At 43.3% G+C, this 19,824-nt stretch overlaps 2 protein-coding genes across 2 annotated transcripts in view; one reads left to right on the plus strand and one right to left on the minus strand.

Moving 5' to 3' along the window:
* The window catches only part of SLC67A1 (solute carrier family 67 member 1), a 37,315-nt gene extending 29,378 nt beyond the window's left edge, over positions 1-7,937 (plus strand). The window contains exons 6-8 of the mRNA XM_075567653.1: positions 861-962; positions 4,501-4,621; positions 6,847-7,937. Of these exons, the coding sequence (XP_075423768.1) occupies positions 861-962; positions 4,501-4,621; positions 6,847-7,034 (411 nt within the window). The 3' untranslated portion in view covers positions 7,035-7,937. The remainder of the gene's footprint in view (positions 1-860; positions 963-4,500; positions 4,622-6,846) is intronic.
* Positions 7,938-12,794: 4,857 nt separating this feature from the next.
* Positions 12,795-16,025, minus strand: PHLDA2 (pleckstrin homology like domain family A member 2). The gene is made up of 2 exons (XM_075567655.1): positions 15,395-16,025; positions 12,795-13,249 (listed from the first exon to the last, which is right to left on the minus strand). Exon 1 carries the CDS (start codon positions 15,818-15,820, stop codon positions 15,434-15,436), a length of 387 nt encoding a protein of 128 aa, XP_075423770.1. The 5' UTR covers positions 15,821-16,025; the 3' UTR covers positions 12,795-13,249; positions 15,395-15,433.
* Positions 16,026-19,824: the final 3,799 nt, after the last annotated feature.

The following is a 19,824-nucleotide window of genomic DNA, read 5'->3' on the forward strand; positions in this document are numbered from 1 at the left end:
TTGTAGATTACTTTATACCAGCTCAGCTTGAGGGAGTCTTAATATGCGATGTGGTCATTTAATTAAATCCTTCCTGGTTCTTACTATATCAAACTCCAAATCATAAGCTGGCACAGGGCACAGTAGCAAGGCAAAGAAATGGTCAAACAACCATACAGAGTTCCCATTATATTCATCCCACCAGGTTATGAAAGGACAATTGTGCCCGTGGTTTCAAAAACGAAACCACAGGAATTGTAAGACATATCTGCTGCTCATTCTAGAGGTGTAGGTAAATTCCGTAACAGTGTTTGTGGGATCACAGCAGTGAATGCAGCCCCGGAAAAATCTACAGAGTAATGTACGGCGATAACAGTTCTATTCCCAAGCCTGATAGAAACTATTCGGGGTCCAAATGTCATTTTTCCAAATAAACAAGAAAGACAACCTTTTAGCACCAAAGTCAGTGAGATTTGGGGGTACTACTAACTTTTAATTGGTGAGACTGCATTGGAGTCCATGAGATCACTGATACAAATCAGCGAGACTGACTCCAAATCAGTGAGACTTAACAGAAAATCAGTGATAGCGATCATGACCAACTTTGTTAACTGATTGCAATGGGGGAGCGGGAGGGGGAAGGGGGCACCAGAAGGACCTCATAAAGGTTTCATTATAAAATGACCATTAAAAAGGTACAGAAGTAGACATGGACGAACTCAGTTGCCAAAATTCTAATTTGCTGTGAAAAGGGCCTTTATTTCCCCATTTGCCAAAAAATCAGGGGGGAAAGTGGAAACAGAGCCTTTGGTATCCACTGGAGGTTGTAGAAAAGTGTTTTGTTCCTTCTGTTCCTAATTTACGGTTCACTTATTTTCCAGGTTGTCCAGGGTGCCTTAGTTGGAAAACTAACGAGCCGATATTCGGAAGGTAGATTGCTTTTATTAAGCGTGGTGGTCTCCATTGCAGTGGGCCTTGGAATGGTAAGAATGCATTTGTGTTTATATGTATTGCATTTCTCAACGCATTGTTGACCCCTCCAGAGCTGAAGGCTTGAAAGGTCAGTACACGTGTCGGTATTTATATACTACAAGTAGCCTTCAGTCTTTTCCGTTTGTCCTAAATAATTAACTTTGCACGAAAACGAGACTCCTACATAATTACGGGATGTTTTAGTGGAAGACTACTCGGGTTCATCGAGATTAGCCTTGGGCTCTTACACTAGGCCATTATGTTCATCCACAGGCAATAAATCAAATTAGGCCTCGGCCATGTTTGCTGCTTGCGGAAGCGTGCTGACGCGCGCTCCCGCTCAGCACTGAGCCCCTACAGCCACAATTAGAGCGGCTTTAGTAGGGGCTCACCTGCGCTTCCGCGCGCTTGTGGAAGCGCAGGTCTTAGGGGAATTTAAAATTCCCAATGAGGGCTAACCAGCTCCGTGACGTCACTGGCCCGCCCCCAGCCAGTGACGCGCCCGCCCCCGGACCGCCCCCGGCCCACGCCCTGACGGCCTGCTGAGAGCGCGTGCGGTAAGCAACCGCAAGGCCAGGGATAGCACCCGCTTTCCCTGAGCCTCAGCGCGCCTCAGCGAGCAAGCAGGGAGCATGGACTCAGCCTTAGGCAGCTTACATTTCAGCCCTTAAATATGAACCCGGAATTACAATAGGGAAGTTGCAATGTCCCTGCCCCGTATACTGGCAGATAGGTCAACGACATTTTACAGAGCAAGGTGTTGCGGACCCATAGAGAATGGTAGACAAAAAACCCCGGTGCTACATCCAACATGACAAATTATATAGTTAAGAAGTTAAATCCTTATCTGTTTATCTTATAAGCAAGGGTCCTTAAGTTAAATTCCTTGGCCAAAGTATTTTACGCCTACAACCACGTCACAGTGTGGTCCATCTGAACGTCCTAACACTGCTGTACCTGCAAGAAGCTCTCATAACCTCTCTAATGGAGGGAGAGCTGTCTTAATAAACAATGTCATTCACAGGTGCTTAGCAAGAACTGTCATTTAAAAGGTGGGATGGGTGAGCTGGAAACCAGGGAGGAGGGGGTCACAAACCTCCAATTTGTTTACCAATTGAAATTCGCCCCTGCAAGCGCAGAACTCAAACCCACCATATCTATCTGTGTCAAAAGGAGTGCGACTGAGACTGTGACCTCATGTATAGAACCAAGGACAAAAAGTCCCAGTGCTACATCTATGACAAATTATACCGTTAATAGTTGAATTCTTATCTGTTTATCTTCTCCTCGGGAATGATCACTGATTTTGAAAGTTTGAAAATTGCAAGAGTAGACGATACAACAGAGCATCATCTTCAAAGGAACGATCTCGACACATTTTAACATTGATTTTATTTAAATTAATTGAGCCCGGGGGGACCACTGGAGCTAAATCGCACTTTTTAAAGCTTTAAGTATCCTCGGTTTCAGACATATTTCCCGTGTAATTGCTGTTTTTACGTCCTGGTCATATAAACAGTCATCCAATTCTTATTGGCCTGCGCACCCCCCTCCCACCCCCCCCCCCCCCCCCCCCGCAAGATTTGGCATCCATTTTTATTTTCCGAAAACGAAACACCAGCAACTAAAACTAAGTATCTGGGGAAGCAGGTAAGGTGCCCAGAGCTAAATATATCGTGGTACAGCTCTGGTGGACCTCCCAGTTCGAACTATGTTAAACAAAACATGGGTAGGTGGGATTGCTGCTTTCAGTGTTGCTAATTATGCTATAGCACTCCATGCAAGGACAGCTCTCTTCAAAGGGCACTTCCAATAAAGGACTACTGAAAAAACATCCTTTTATTGTTGGAAAGAATATAGCTAGTAAGAAGAATCCTATTGATGTGAATTTCTTTGAAAGGCAAATAGCATATCTGCAAAAACCACAGAAACAGCCTTTGCGAAAACTTGTACTCAAGAGGCATAGAAGGCAAAGCGGTCTCTCGTGACATGTTCTCCAAGTCTTTGTAAAAACCGAGCATAGCAACTCAAGCATCAACCGAATTGTTCATTATTTATTTGTTTACGCAGAGATTCCATCCAGAATAACACATTTAGATGCATTTTAATGCCAGATACATGCTGGGACGGCACAGCTGGATATAGGGGGATATGCATCAAGATGGTGCCGTTGCCCAAAACATGGAGCATGTTCAGCTGCATCAATTTGTGCCAGTTTGTCCATCATATTTCTTATATATATATATATACAGATCTCTTAGTCGGGGCCACCGAAAACTGACCCCGGCGCAGAGGGGAGACTGGCTGCTTCCTCCCGTTCAACAGACTGCTAGCGCCTGCCCCTCCCACTTTAGCCTGGTTCAATGCAACAATACAATGTTACTGGGCCCCAGAGTTAACTCTCTTGAACCCTTATACACGGAGCAGGAGTAACCAAAATGGGCTTGACCGATATTATGCCTGGTTACCGCCTCCTGTCACACTAGGGCATGTTTGCCAACTCTGGCACACAGTCGGTATGCCGTCTGTCCAATCCCCTCACTGCTTTTCTCCTTCTCTTGGAGATAGAAAGAAGCTAAGTGAGGTAGTGTGGGGAGGGGAGGGGGTAGGGGTGGACAGAGTTCTGGTGAGTGTAATAGGGGCAGGGCCGGCATGAATCGCTGTGCAGTCTGCGCCACTGCACCAAGCCCCGCAGTTACTGAGATCCCGCGCTCTTCCACGCAACAATTAAACCGATTGCGAGGGACGTCACATGAGCTCATGGATGGAGGAGTTCTATCCTGCTGCTGTTACAGGCAGACACAGCTCTATGCAGCTTTGCAGAAAATCACTAAAAACTCAGTTATATTAAATAAATACGGGGTTTTTTTTAATACTAACCTCTGTCTAGCAAGTATGCTTGGTGAAAGGAGTGAAGTGTTTCAGTACAATTGAGAACATAACAATTTGCAGCGCACATCATTCAAAAGCTTCTCCATCCTGCAATAGGCCATATTTACCACAGCAGAACCAAGCCATGAGGCCCCATTCATGTGAGCGGGTTCTAGGGTATCATCTCACTCATTAATGCTCATAGAAATTCATGTTAATAGCTAAAGATCAAGCCCAAATTTGCTTTACCTGTGTTTTGCCCGAATCTTTTGAACATTTTTAGAAAACACACCAAGAAATTGAATAGAATTTTTTAGCCCAAAGAGTTCGGGCGAACTTGACGAGTCAAATCGAAATTTCAAACGGATTTGTCAAATTTCGCCAGAGAAAATGTGACCCCCTCCGCCCCCCTCTCTTTCCGGCTATGGAGATGTTTATTTGGCAAACTGCTTCTGAACTTTACAAACTGTGATGTTTGGGTCGAGAAAAAAACGACACATTTTGCAAGGAACGCAAACTTTGCGCCTCTCTATTGATGACATATCAGTGAAACTAAAATAACAACACAGAGATGACCCTTGTTCCTTCTTTTTCCAAACTTTGCAGCCCTGATCTTGAATTTCCGCTGTGTAATTTGCACAAACAATTCAAGGCATATTCTCTTTTTTATTTCCCCAGACACTGATGACAAATGTGTTTCATTTCTGCATTATCGCTGTTCCTATGGTGTTTGCACTCTGCGTCTTAGGCGTTATTACTGATAGCATCTTAACGAAGTCCGTTCCTCCGTCTGACACAGGTACAGTAGGCGTTTCATACAAAATAAACGAGCTATTTGTTTTCCTCCTCATTTAAGGTGTTTTACTACTTTGTAACCAGCCTCCAATCCTCATTCATCCCAGCCTCCAATCCTCATTCATCCCAGCCTTAAAGAGGAAATCCAGGCAATTTTTTTTTTAAACATGTTTGAAGCAGGGGGGTCTCTGGAGCTGAGCCCCATTCATTTCAGCTCTGCGGACCCCCTGTTCCAGAGAGTCTTACCTCCGTAGGGGGTGGCGGTAGCTGGTTGACTAGCAGGGTTTAGGCAATGGCGGCGTTTCAAGGCTCCTGCGACCAGGGGGCCAATAGGAAGCTGTGATGTCATCAGGTTCAGCTTCCTATTGGCTCGCAGGAGCTTACAACGTTGCTGAGATCCGGCACCCCCTTTGGAGGTCTGTATCTTGGGAAGCAGGGGGTGCCTGGAGCTGAAATTATTGGGGTTCAGTTCCAGAGCCCCCCCCCCTGCTTGAAACCTATGTTAAAAATATATAGATTAAAAAACCCAGCATGAATTGCTCCTTTAGTACCATGCTGCAATACAAAACAATACTGAGTATCTCTGCATACTCAACCGGTTTTATGATTTTACACAATACTCAAAGAGCAGAAATCTTGCATTATACCCACTGATGCCACAGTCCACCCCTAATGCCTCCTAGTCGCCCTAACATTAAACAGTGAAGCAACTTCTTTGGGAAGGTTGTACCTTCGAGGGTAAAGGGTCAACCAAAATGCAGTATAAGGCCTCGGGCATGGTCAGCGCTGACCCATGCTGAGGCGCGCTGCTGCTCGGCAGTGAGCCCCTGCAGCCGCAATAAGAGCGGCTTTAGCAGGAGCTCGCGCACGCTTGCGGAAGCGTGTGTCTTACCTAATCTTTCGTTTCTGCGCTCGCTGGAGTGCAGGGCCGGTCACGTGAGCGGTTCGCCCAATGAGGGCGAATCAGCTCCGGGACGTCACAGCCCCCCCCCCCCCCTGACACGCCCCCGGATGGCGCGCGGTCTAAGGCCAGGAAAAGCACCCGCTTTCCCTCAGCCACAGCGCGCCTCCGCCCGGCTGGATCCACTATGGATTAAGCCTAAAGTAGAAATAAGCAAAACTCTCAAACCTCAGCAATCCGAGCACAATTTAGCAGGGATTGCCCAGGTTCAGCGTGTCAGATCTCGAAACTCTGAACTCTCAGTTTAATTAAAATTCCAGGCCTGGAAATTCCCTGCACATTCTGACTAAAGTCTTTAATTCTATTTAAGGAGCTGAGAAAAGTTGAAAGTGAACATTGATATCCGGCATCATTATACAATGCACCATGTTCACTTTCTAGGCGGGGGGTGCCATATGAATCTTTTTCACTCCCTAACATGCTATGACCATTTAACCACCATCCTTGTGAAATTCTCCTATGCTAAAGTACAGATTTCAGTTTCAACTATCAGGTGTTGTGAACTTTGAGTCATTTCTTCATGTCTTGCGTTACTTGTTGTGGGAGTTGTTTCTGAGGATAATTCACTACCTTCCCATGCATAAATAACAGAAAAAAGCACACTATACAGAACCATGACAGGCAAAAGAAAGTGTGCAATAAAGGGAGCAGATTCAATGCACCTGGAAAAGCATGAAGATGAACGCCAGCATCACTCAATGTCGTTAAAAACATATGTTCCCTAATATAGGATCTAAAACCAAGAAGCGATCTCAAGTTCACTTTCACAACAATGAACTGCTGTCCCTTCTACCAACAAAGATATTTGCAAATCAGTTTAATCCTAGAAGTGGAATTTTAAGCAACAAAATATACGTAGATTATGTCTAGAAGTCCATAACATGTATTTGAAACAACAGTAGATCAAAGTTGTCGTAGCTATATTAGTCCGGGAGTGGTGTGAATTAGGTGTAGGTTGTGATAACATTGAAGTGAGCTCTTCAGAGATAAAATGGTACTGCGCAAAGCTTGTCCCACGTCTCTTCTTTACGCGCGTTGGCAGGAGCTCAGCTCTGCGCTATTATTTCATCTATGAAGTCCATTAAAAGACCATCAAAGTGTGTCACAATGTACAGGAACAATTCCGAACGTCCGTGTACCTTACACTGCATCCAGGGAAGAAAACGTTTAACGCGTAACAAATAGTCCGCTTTGGCGAGGAATCGCTTTCTAACATGTACGGTCCCACACGCATTGTTATGTGTAACATTTATACGCGTGTTTTTCAGGTGCCATGCTGGGGATATGTGCATCGGTCCAGCCCTTAACACGCACCATTGGCCCAACTATTGGAGGATTTTTATATAAACACTATGGGGTTTCATCATTCGGGTTCCTCAACATTACAGTTAACTTCATTTTATTAACTTATCTGTTAAAAAGTAAAATGAATCAAAAAGAGGAAAAGAACGAGTAACATTTTAGTAGAATTGTTAACACGCTGCTGTAAACCAATTGTTTCATTTATATTAACATGAGGAATAATTGTATAAAGATAATGCTTGGTGCAAAATGAGGAAGAGGAACATGTTTTGTAAACATACGTTTTAAGGGTGCTGTCATGTATACGTTGAGCTTCAATGCCAGTTCCAGATGTTCCACACTGTACAGATATCCTAACACATGGATACCTTACATACGGGCACACAGTGTTCACACATAATACAATCTGTTACCAGGAAGTAAAACATTGAGAGTTTCCTCTCGTTTCCAAGTATGCATAGCATTTGCGATAATGATACACGCACATTAACACATAGCCCAGGCCAGTGCTCCCCCAAAAGTATTTGTTTTTTGTCTTTTAGACCCCCATTTTATATACACAGAGCACAATTACCAATTTAGGGGTTTGGGTCGCCCACAAATTCAATTAGGACAAACAAACATCCCCAACAGTGGAGTATATTAATTGGGTTATTGATGCAAGAAAAGGACTTAATTTTTCTGTGCCATTGTCAATATTTTCCAGCATGTCTGTACGCAACCTAAACCCCCCCACCCCCCACCCGTCTCACCCCTCTCACCCCTCTCACCCCTCTCACCCCTCTCACCCCTCCCTGCCAGCACTCCAGGTAGGGGGAAACACGGGCCTAAAACACAAATACATCTATACAATGATATACAGTAGACAGGTGCCTTCACATGTGCACAGATACACACAGACCCACACATACCAATATAGAGCTATATACTGCCAAAATCATATGCCTGTTTTTTGTTTGTTTTTTGCTTATATGGCTACAATGCCCAGAAATTATTTTATTTATTTGTACAACCCGAAATGTAGAATAAAGAAAGTGTTCCCTCCCTGTGACCTGTATTGGATATTCCTACAGAATTCTTACATTAGGTGCATTATTCTTTCCTCAGGGCTCCCAAGTACCCATTCAGTTGTAGGCTTATATCCCAGGTTGATTGTTTCATAACTTTATACAGATAACTTTGGGTAAAAAAGTGCTACCAAAGATCATTTTCTAGTCCAAATGCACCAGTTGCGTTCTTGGGACCACCTGTGCCATACATACACTCGATGCATGTTTGTTAGCCAGATAGATTTCTACCAGCTCAGCCATCATTATTATCTATGCAAGTGATGACAAGGGATGCAGTTTATTGCATCTCATTGACATTTGTGCATTAAATATCTTAACTTCTCCTATTGTTTCATATAACCCCTCTGCAAATTGAATGAGACACTTTTTATGAATGTATTAATTCAAACCAGCAATTTGTGCTGATCTACATGTATTTTATTTCTTACCTATTTTTAAGAGAGCTTGTCTCCCTCTTTCCAACGTTTTTATTTTTTAAATATGATGCTCCATTCAGGAGAATATGAGGAATATGAAGTATCCGGGAGGTTAAAATGGAGCTCTACCCAGAGCCCAGTACAGTCCAAAGCAGTCTTTTTCATCCAGGGTTCCCAGGAACACTTGGGTTCCCCGGGCATCCCTAAAGGGTCCCCTGTCATTTTCAGGTCATTTTAAAATTGTGCCAAATACAAAGAATTCACAATGCATCTGATCTCAGACGCGCTATTAGAGAGGGTCGGGGTTCCTTACAATGCATCTGATCTCAGACGCGCTGTTAGAGAGGGTTGGGGTTCCTTACAATGCATCTGATCTCAGACGCGCTGTTAGAGAGGGTTGGGGTTCCTTACAATGCATCTGATCTCAGACGTGCTATTAGAGAGGGTTGGGGTTCCTTACAATGCATCTGATCTCAGACGCGCTATTAGAGAGGGTTGGGGTTCCTTACAATGCATCTGATCTCAGACGTGCTATTAGAGAGGGTTGGGGTTCCTTACAATGCATCTGATCTCAGACGCGCTATTAGAGAGGGTTGGGGTTCCTTACAATGCATCTGATCTCAGACGCGCTATTAGAGAGGGTTGGGGTTCCTTACAATGCATCTGATCTCAGACGCGCTATTAGAGAGGGTTGGGGTTCCTTACAATGCATCTGATCTCAGACGTGCTATTAGAGAGGGTTGGGGTTCCTCAGAATTTCACATGGGGTTCCTTAACCAAAAGAAGGTTGGAAACCACTGGTCTAACGGTTACCATGGTAACCTCAGGAGCAAGACAGTAAGAAAATTGTGATTTCTAAACCCAGAAAAAAAAGACCAGGGTATGATCTGTGAGCAAGATACCAACAGCATAGGAGCTAACCTCAAAGGCTTCTGTGGGAGACTGCCGCTTTAGGTGTAAATTCTATATAATCCGAAGCGGCCAGCCGGGTTGTTTTCACCCCAAAATCAGAATTGAAGCCTCAAGTGATTTTCAGCTGAAAATGTCCCCAATCGTCTGCTTTGGACTATATAGAAATTATCCCTTAAAGTTTTAGGCCCTTTTGTATACAAACTGCGTTTGCATAGATCTAGGTGTAACATACAACGCCAACAAAGAGGCTGCGTTTACACATGTATAGACGTCTTAAGACACCTTCAAAATGCGCGAGACCCCCCACATTAGCCGCGTGTGTATTTGTATGCACGGTGATAATTTCTGTAGGGGACTATGTATATAAACTATGTGCTTGCACAGCCCAGCGCTCTACTACATCGCGACCCACAATTTATTGTGTAGCGCCTACTCAGTGCATCATGAGCCATGATCACTGAGAGCAGAGCGGTGACTCACAGCTCTGCCTTCATGAGGGGTGAAAGCATGCCTTGGACCCTCCATTGTCATGTGTATGTACGAGCATCTAGTGTATGTGTGTGTGTGTGTATATATATATATATACACACATACAGAATCCCTAGCTGCAGTGGGAGCACTGTATACTAGGTTATAATGGTGAAAGGCAGGGTTGCAGACCTGTCTAAGACATGTGAATGTGCTCACAAGTAATATTTTTATATGCGATAGATAGATAGATAGATAGATAGATAGATAGATAGATAGATAGATAGATAGATAGATAGATAGATAGATAGATAGATAGATAGATAGATAGATAGATAAAGAATATCACTTGTGAGCACATTCACATGTCTTAGACAGGTCTGCAATACTGCCTTTCACCATTATCACCTAGCATACAGTGCTCCCACTGCAGCAAGGGATTCTGGGAAATGACATGCAAATGAGCACACGTGTCACCTTTTGCCTGGAATATCCATTCACATGGAGCCCATATAAGCAAATGCATCGCCGTTCACAAAGCTTTTAAGCACAGCATGGGACTAGCAAAGCAAGTCAAACTTATATGCTTATATGGGCTCCATGTGAATGGATATGCCAGGCAAAACTTAAAATGTATATGGTAAACCTACCCAGCCTAGAAATATTGCAAAGCAAGTATAAACCAATCTCACACTGATGATACCCATCAAGGTTGAAACATGTCTGTGAGTGGTTTGACTTGCTTTGCTAGTCCCATGCTGTGCTTATAAACTGTGTGAACGGCGATGCATCAGCTTAAATGGGCTCCATGTGAATGGATATTCCAGGCAAAAGGTGACACATTGTGTGCTCATTTGCATGTCATTTCCCTGAATCCCTTGCTGCAGTGGGAGCACTGCATGCTAGGTGATAATGGTTGAAAGGCAGGGGCGCAGACCTGTCTAAGACATGTGAATGTGCTCACAAGTGATATTCTTTATTGGCTATATGCTAACGGTGGAGGTTTTTTGTTGCCTTTTTCACCCACCAAAACTTAAAATGTGATATGGTAAACCTACCCAGCCCAAAAATTGCAATGCAAGTATAAACCAACCTCACACTGATGATACCCATCAAGGTTGAAACATGTCTGTGAGCGGTCTGTACTTGCTTTGCTAGTCCCATGCTGTGTGTTAAAGCTGTGTGAACGGCGATGCATCAGCTTAAATGGGCTCCATGTGAATGGATATTCCAGGCAGGAAAGTGTTACAAATATGTTGCACTGCTGGGGAGGTGGGCTAAAACCTGCTATAGCAATCAAAGGACGAACTATATTAAAACTCATTAAGATAGCATTAAGAGTTGAATAAAAAACAGTCACTTATCTAATACTTCAGAACTGATTTTTTAAAAAAACATAAGATTTCACGTTTTGCTGCTTTAACCAATGCGCTGCCAAGGGCCCAGTGACATATTACACATATTAATGCATCTGTTCCTCTGGCAGTGAACTGACCTAAAAACCGATCGGTCATCTTTTGTGTTCATATTATGCGGACTATTTATGGGACACACCTGTGTACGTCCGTGATCACTGACAAAAGGGAGATCTCTTATTCCTCTGTACCACCTCTTACTGCTCCAGGTAAAAACACTACACAAATCGCTCAGAGCCACACACAGGGACAACCAGAAGCAATATACTTCCTATAGTATAGACCAGGGGTGGCCACACGCAGCCACCAACGGGTTTTTAGGATATCCCTGCTTCAGCACAGGTGGCTCAATCAGTGGGTCAGTCATTTTGATTGGGCCACCTGTGCTGAGGCAACCTGATCTGTTGGTGGCTCTTGGTAGACATTTTGAACCAAAACACGTACCCTGTTGGTTTAGGGCAAGTAAAGTTGGGCACTTTCACTGATAGTTTGATTTTTAGAAGCACAATCAAACTATGTTTGTGTTTTTGCTGGAACTCGCTTGGCTTTGGTTTTTTTTTTTTCATTTAGAAACAAAACTCAAAATAAGCAGAGAAATTAAACATTTTTACAAAATGTTTAAACTTTGAACATTTTCAGATTTTAGTTCATTCAAAATAATATATATTTTTTTTTTAATCAGACGGTGGGCGTTTATCGGGTACTGGCTCACATTTGAAAGTTTGTTCCAAAGTTGGACCCGAACTTCCAAACAAACTTCGAAGTTCAGATTTCAAACCCGCTTGACACTTTGGGGTCATGAGTGCTGGCAGGCACACACACATTGGTGCTGGCAGGCACACACACATGGGTGCTGGCAGGCACACACACATTGGTGCTGGCAGGCACTCCACGGATCCCTGGAGTTAGTGCTGATGTGCTGATCTTCTAGGGGAGATTGCATCCTAAACATCTGTCTGCTGGCCGCTTCATCACCTAGGTAAGCCCCTAACCTTACCCTAAAAAATCCTAATCTTAACCCCTAATACCAACGCCACCCCCTACACTAAAAGCCGTAACCCCTTACCCTAAGCCATTACCCTAAGCCCTTACCCTAAAACCCCTTATCCTAAACCCTACCCTAAAACCCATTATCCTAACCCGTTAACCTAAAACCCCTTATCCTAAACCCTTACCCTTAACCCATACCCTAAAACCCCTTATCTTAACCCCTTACCCTAAAACCCCTTACACTGAGCCCTTAACCTAATCTGCTACCCTAAAACCCTAAACCCTTAAACCCTCTATCCTTAACCCTCTTACCCTAACTGCTCAAACCCCTTAAATTAACTTACCTTATTAGCAAAAGGGCCGGTGGTTGAGTGCCGAGCGGCTATGGCGAAGGGTCGCTCGATGGCCAAATGCCGTCGGAGACTTGGTCGCGGCAAGACGGCCGCAACCAGATGTCCGATTTCAAAGAACCGCACTGGGACACGCATTGGCTTTACTTCAAGTAGTTGGTCCAGGGGAAAGAATAGAACGTGTGGAAGATCAAAGTGACGACTACATCATGTAAACCACCTGAGAACCTCTATAGCGCCATTACTGGACAAGCAGAAATGTAGCAATGCGGAGACACATCATAAACAAAGAATAGATCAATTATTTTGTATTAAAAAGACAAACGACAATTTGAATAGAATAAGTTAACATTTCAAATGACATTTATTTGGAACAAATGCTTCTGAAATGAAATTAAAAAATATATATATTTATATTAAGACACAACGCTGTTGAAATAAATACAAATATATAGACATAGTACTACAAATAAATTATCCGGTTTACCGGTTCTATCCGGTCGTATTGCATATTGGTTTTCTGCTGATAAATAAATAACACTAGGCGAATATTTGGGCTCTTCCCTCATGTTGGATGAATCTTCCTTCAGCTCGTATAAAAAGTCTGCGGTTGCAAAGTACATTCCATCCGGCCAAGCTCAGATAGCTCTTGCTCAACTTGCATTTCCCGGTAAGGAAAGGGACTTCCTGCTGTACAGTACATTGCTCCACTGGCATCTTGTCTCATTTGGTCCATAACAAATGGGCACTAGCACAAAAAAAAAAAGCAAAAAGTTAATATTGATACACAATCCATTTTCTACCACAGCATAATGGGATAGAAGGATTTTACAGGGTACATCAAAGGTGGAGACTCAGTGAAGCGAGCAAGCATGATCTGGTGTGGTGACATTATTAGGCGATACATTAAAGGTTTTACACTATATAGCAAAAGCACTCTTAACCAATTTGCTGCCAATGGAGCACTGTTGGCAGCAATGTGTGTAGTAATATTCAGCACTTTTTTCATTTAATTTTTTTAAATTTTGTTTTATTTCAAACTAGAAATCATCACGCATTTAAATGTCAGGCTATTCTATCTTCTTCTCAAAAAACTGAAATATTCTCTGGTCTTCCAGCACAAAAAATTACAAGTAGACCCCCATTCCTTACTCACTGACACAGTAAAAAAAAATAAAGCATGAAGAGAGTTGTTGAAATTGAATATCACTTTTTTTTATTGTATTAAATCCGAATGATCTCAAAAACTATTCTCACAATGTTTTAGGCTGGCGCTCAACACAGAATCAATCCCAAATGCAGTTGGCACCTATTGGATTCCCTAGTGATAACTTCACTGTCTTTGAAGCTGGCGCTTGACCAGTTGCTGGCTCCTGGTGACTTTCCGCAAGTCACGGTCCCCTTGTTCCCCAGGCATCAAATCTTAAATTGCCATTGTTAAAATCCTATGTAAAAGTGTTGTGTTGATGGCCAGTTCTATGTACAAGAGGTTATTTTTATTAACACAAAGCGCTTTATTATTACACAGAAGTGCCTCCACTAAATATCGAGTTAGGCCCTGTGATACTGCTTCCACATGTCTGGGAAGCTCTGTAGCCCATTGAAATGGCCACATTACCAAAATAATGAAATAATGATTCATTTGGTCTCAACATCACTTCTAAAAATGAATCACCATTTCTAAAAGTTGGTTAAAAATGGCTTTATTTTAAAATATGATTATTTATAATTATCATTATTAAATAAAGTCTTCCCAACCAACACATGGTCGTGGAATGAGATGTTAGATGTTGGCCAGTATCTGGGGTCATGTTTTTCCCCTTTCCTTAAAATCAAAAGATCTGCAAAAAAAACAACTATTCATAAAATCCTATTATTATTATTATGGTCAAGACTAGGGTAAAGATTTGCATCTAGTGTAACAAATGTACTTAATAAGCTTCAGATATCTACACAAGGGACAATAATGGAAGATATTATATTCTATCAATACCAAGTTATACTAGTACATCCAGCAAATATTAATTATATCGCAATGGCCACATCATTTAAATGTAGCATCTTTATTTTTCATGTATGTGTATTAGGAGGAGAGAGTCTTGGGTGAGAGGAATAATAGATAATTTTCTGGTATCAAGGTGAAAATGATACAATTTAGGGAAGTAAAAAAACTAAATCGATACACTTAGGCAGGAGTGGCCATGTTTTTAAGGATATCCCTGCTTCAGCACAGGTGGGTCTGCCATTGACTAAGCCACCTGTGCTGAAGCAGGGGTATCCTTAAAACCTGACCCGTTGTTGGCCCCTGAGGACTGGAGTTGGCCGCTCCCCTGCACAGGTACCACTGTATCAGGGAATCTTTACTAGAGGATGTGAGGGGGGAAATTGGCATGTTCAGATATTAAAGAGCTTTTGTCAGGGGAACAGCAGAGTATAAATACCCCATGTGCCGGTATCAGGGAGTATTAATGCTCCATGTGCCGGTGTCGGAGTATTAATGCTCCATGTGCCGGTATCAGGGAGTATTAATGCTCCATGTGCAGGTATCAGGGAGTATTAATGCTCCATGTGCCGGTGTCGGAGTATTAATGCTCCATGTGCCGGTGTCTGGGAGTATTAATGCTCCATGTGCCGGTATCAGGGAGTATTAATGCTCCATGTGCCGGTGTCTGGGAGTATTAATGCTCCATGTGCAGGTATCGGAGTATTAATGCTCCATGTGCCAGTGTCTGTGAGTATTTATGCTCCATGTGCCGGTGTCCGGGTGTTAATGGTGGCATGGAGTGAGTGGTCAGCTGGTGTTACTGGTGGGAGAGGTTGGAGACCTGCCCCCCTGTGGGTGAGTTGGTAGCGCGCTGCCCGCAGCCCTGGCACATGGTCCCTGCGCTCTCACCTGTCCAGGTGCTGCTGTCCATGCCCCCGGCCCCCCTGCTCACACACACAGCCTCTCCGGGCTGCTCCTCCCGTTCTCCTGCCGGGACTTAAAGTGCTGGATGGCCTTCTTGTTCTGGAAGTCTATCAGGGCCATGGTGATGGCCGCGTTCCAGCAGCTGTCGTCCGGGCACCGGAAATCTATCTCCTTGCTGTCGGTGGTGACAATGGTGAAGTAGATGTACTTGCCGGTCCTCTCCACGCAGTCCAGCTTCCTGATGGACTGGAACTTGAGCTCTTTGGCTTTGGACTTTTTCTGCCCGTCCGCAAACATGTTCAAACTGTCCTTGGTCAGGACGCAAACCTTCTTCCTCCAGAACTGCAGGAGGTTGTCACTGCGCTTCTCCAGCTCCCCTTCCATGATCACCTCGGACACCTGCATTTTCATTCTCTGCTTGGCCTCTGTGCTGGGTGAAGAGGTCCCCAAGTTGGCCAGGGGGTTGGGTGGTCTGCTGCTGCTCTGTGGGCTTCTGTCTGAGGTTACACTGGCCTCTCCCTTTCCCAGGCGCTCTGCTCCTTTTGCGCTTCAGCGTCCGAATGAGATGAAGCTGGTATGTAAGAATTTATTAAGACTTCTAGCAGAGAGGATCCCACAGGGAGCCGCTCCCACTCCCCACCCCCACTCCCCACTCCCCACTCCCATCCCCGGAGTGACGCGGCTGAGGAATGTAGGGTCCACCCAGCACTGAGTCACCGAGTCTGGAGAAGAGTCCTCGGTTTCCTTGTCTGAGACAGATGGGGCAGAGAGGGAGGACACAGAGTCATGCACAGACCCACCCACCCACAGCCTTGTAATCATTCATTCACATCTCTGCGCACAAAGGAGCCGGGGAAGTCCCACCCGCAGCCCTCTGCTGCCATATGCTGCACTTTGACACCATCCTTCCCTGTGTGGTCATTTTGGTTTAATGGTTTAACCCCAGTTTAAACAGGTTTGGCTGCTCTTTCAGGTGATTATTTTTGGACGGGGAAAGTGGCTACATTTTGTGCCATTATTATTATTATTATTATGTTTTCAAAAGAGAACTTAGAAATATTTTTCTTTGACAACTCTGGTGATTTTATTTGAGAGGGTCCACTGGTTAACCACAATTTGGCAGCCTGGAGATTTTGAAAAAGAATCCAGTAAAACAGCTATGCTTCAAGCTTAAGCAATATTAGGGGGTTTGTTAGTCTGACCTTAACCGTTCCGAAGGTCAACAGCCCCCTTTCTGTCAGTACAACCATACGCTGACTTTGGTAGCCGTCACATGGTCGCAAACCCATCCCAACTCCAGGATTGAATGAGAAGTCATCCTCTTCTGTTCTGATTATGTCTACCGCTCCCCGAGAGCTGTGAGCGCAATCTCCCCTAGAAACATGCGCTGACATGCTATTTACTGTATGGCACAAGTGACACAAGCGTGGACTTTTATCAGGACCTCCTGAAGGTTAACCCTTATAGTGCCCTAATGACATACTTTATGTATGGGCCCTGGCAAGTCAAAGGCCCCAGGAGGGGGTCACATGATGCAGAAGTGCCAGAGCTTCAGTAGCATTCTGGTGCAGCTGTACAACCGGCACTGTAAGGGTTAAGAGGAAAAGCCCCACTTTGTAAATATGGGCCTAAGTATCTGCATTTAGGGGCTACAAATCAAGCTTAAAAGTGTTGCTAAGAGATCTATTTAACAATGATATATCAATCACTTTGTGGGCTATTTTGCAATGCTTATGTCAAAATGTGAGGCCTAGTAATATGGATGAAAGGGAGGATTATGGGAAGGTTTAGCAGGTGAACAAATAATGGGATACATCGAATGAAGCACATACAGTATAGATAGATCATCATATATCCCAACACTGTCCCCACTATCGCACAAAACCTGCCAAGTCTGAAGTGGCCTAAATCTCTGGCAAATAATAGACATACAGTTCAACAAATACATAGGAAAGTTAACGGGAAAGTCCTTACATTTGACTCAGATGTAAGCTGAAGAGAGTAATATGTTTGATATACATGTAGATCCATCTCTCAAGCTAGGACAGTGGTTTCCAACCTTTGTTGTGGTTAAGGAACCCTATGTGAAAATCTGAGGAACCCCGACGCTCTCTAATATATAGTTGATGTACAATCTACAAGGCCTGTAGGTAAGTAGGCGTGAGAACCATTGTCACATGTGCAGTAACCAACTCCTCCTCAAATACTTTCTATTGTTCCATATAACCACTCCCCACATTGCAGGCTAAAACAAGCAGAACAAACCGGAGAAATGTAGTTTGATACATTAACACATAGTTCAAATGGCTCTAAATGTGTCAACTTCATACAACTAAGATGCATTGGACAATTTTGTAGATGGATACAAGTCACTAATAAACATATTTAATCAATTTAAAGCAGAGACAGATTTCAAATATTTAGAAGTCTGAAATCCCGTGTACTTGGTCCAAAACATACACTTCTTTTAAACACACTGATTTTTACGTTGCCTTGATTATGGTGATCCCACAGTTCACTGTGAAATCTTCTTAGCTGACAAAATTGACAAAGTAATAATTTGGGTTTCATTAAGTATTATTAAAGTACGATGAAAAGCAACACCAGGAAGTGATTCATGCTTTGAAGCTGGATGGCGAGAGGCCCACGGGTCATGTGAGCAAGCACCCGTAATGAATGTAGTAGGTGCAGAGTAGTCTTTCAGCTGGAGTGGTGTGGTCAGTACAGTCCAGGAGTGTAAGACCTTGTGGGACAGGCACACAATGGTGGGAAGAACAGGATCACGTAGTAAAAATGGACACACTTCGTAGAGCAAACACCCCCTTTTATTTCTAATCTAATGGGAATCTAATGACTAAAGGTTTTATAGATCATTACTTCACCATATATAGCAATTCTATTCCAGGTCCTCCTCCCTGCTGAAACGGTGCTTTCATTTACCATTGATCTTTTTAAAAGGTGCAATCCCACGGTAGGCCAGTTGAATTTCTTAGGGGCCTCTGAATGGGGAAGTGTTTGACATTCAAGTGTTTGCTCTACTCTTGTCCCGCCCTGACCTTCTGAAAGAGCCAATAAAGATAAAAGGAGGTGGGGAGGTGCAGAGAGGGACTCTAGCTGTACAACAACTTGCTGAACACAGAGTGACAACTCACAAAAAGGAGCAGGCAGAGGGAATCACACCCATCCCAAGTCTAACTTCAACAAAGATCAAATGACACAATACGTATAGGTGAAAACGGTATCAGATCACCCAGAGAGACCCTTAAACATGTCACTTGAATTAGTTCGCTTGGATCCTAGGAGGGATTGCCCATTTAAAGAGACACATCTTTTCAAACACATCTTAAAATAAACTATTTTTAACAGGTGCTACATAGCCCAGGGAGGTTGCAGGTTACAAGTTACATAACTTCACTTTTACCATATGTAACTATGTAAAAGAAAGAAATGTCTATTGTAACAAACAATATTAAGGTATGCCATAACAAGACTTAACATAGTTATTGCCCGCATGAGCTTACAATCTAAATATATATATGACTTAAATCAAATGAATAAAGTCACACATTTTAAAGAAGTAAATGGGAATTAAGGGCTGTACTGTACTTCCTGTGTTAAAATGTATTTGGTTTTATTCATGCAAAAGATTTCCCAGGATAACATCTCCTTTTATTCTTATTTCGTTGTTCTTCCCATGTATTGTGTAAGATAAGTGAATTCTGCAGTGCAGCAGTTTCATGAATGTCTTCATAAATGTGTTCAAACAGCTAAGACAATAGGCCCTTTTTACATTCATTCTATAGGGGACGCACTGGTCTGTACATGTAAGGACATGTCCCAATGCTGGAATTTGTTTCACTTCTGTAAATAAATGTGACTCCCACGCATTACTCTGGCTTCCCAGATGAAATCTGATCTGTGCTTTAACTGAACAGATACATGCAAAGATCGTTCTCTCTTTTCTGGGCGTTAACTCTTCTAGGAGGAACATTTTTTACCTTGAGCCCAAACTTAACTCTTTTCTCATACCTATTTTCTTTTTCTGCATAAATTTACACCTAGAAGCCGAAACAGTTCAGCTTTTTTGCACGCTTGCCCCCACTGTTGCTTATTTCTACAATGACATTATTGGTCATTTTGCCTTTTTCAAATGTGCCATCTTTAAATGATTGGGCATGGGAGCTAGAGAGAAAACAGGCAACTGGGGAAAGAGGTGAAGCTACCGAGTTTCTGGAATGTTTTAAGTGTTCAGGAGCCGTCAGTATAATGGAGTCGAGAAATATAATCCCCTATTTACTAAGCAGTCTTTGGCCGTAACAAACCTTCCGGCACTGGAAGACATCTTACAGCCCGTTCATTTAATAGGGGTGTTCCAACACCGTAAGTGGCCTTATGGTTTAGTACATCTGAACCAT

Source organism: Ascaphus truei, chromosome 12, assembly GCF_040206685.1.
Source record: "Ascaphus truei isolate aAscTru1 chromosome 12, aAscTru1.hap1, whole genome shotgun sequence".
Taxonomy (NCBI): domain Eukaryota; kingdom Metazoa; phylum Chordata; class Amphibia; order Anura; family Ascaphidae; genus Ascaphus; species Ascaphus truei.

What these genes read in the sequence shown, in the direction of transcription:
- PHLDA2 (XM_075567655.1), bottom strand. Translation starts at nt 15,820, where the DNA reads ATGAAAATGCAGGTGTCCGAGGTGATCATGGAAGGGGAGCTGGAGAAG.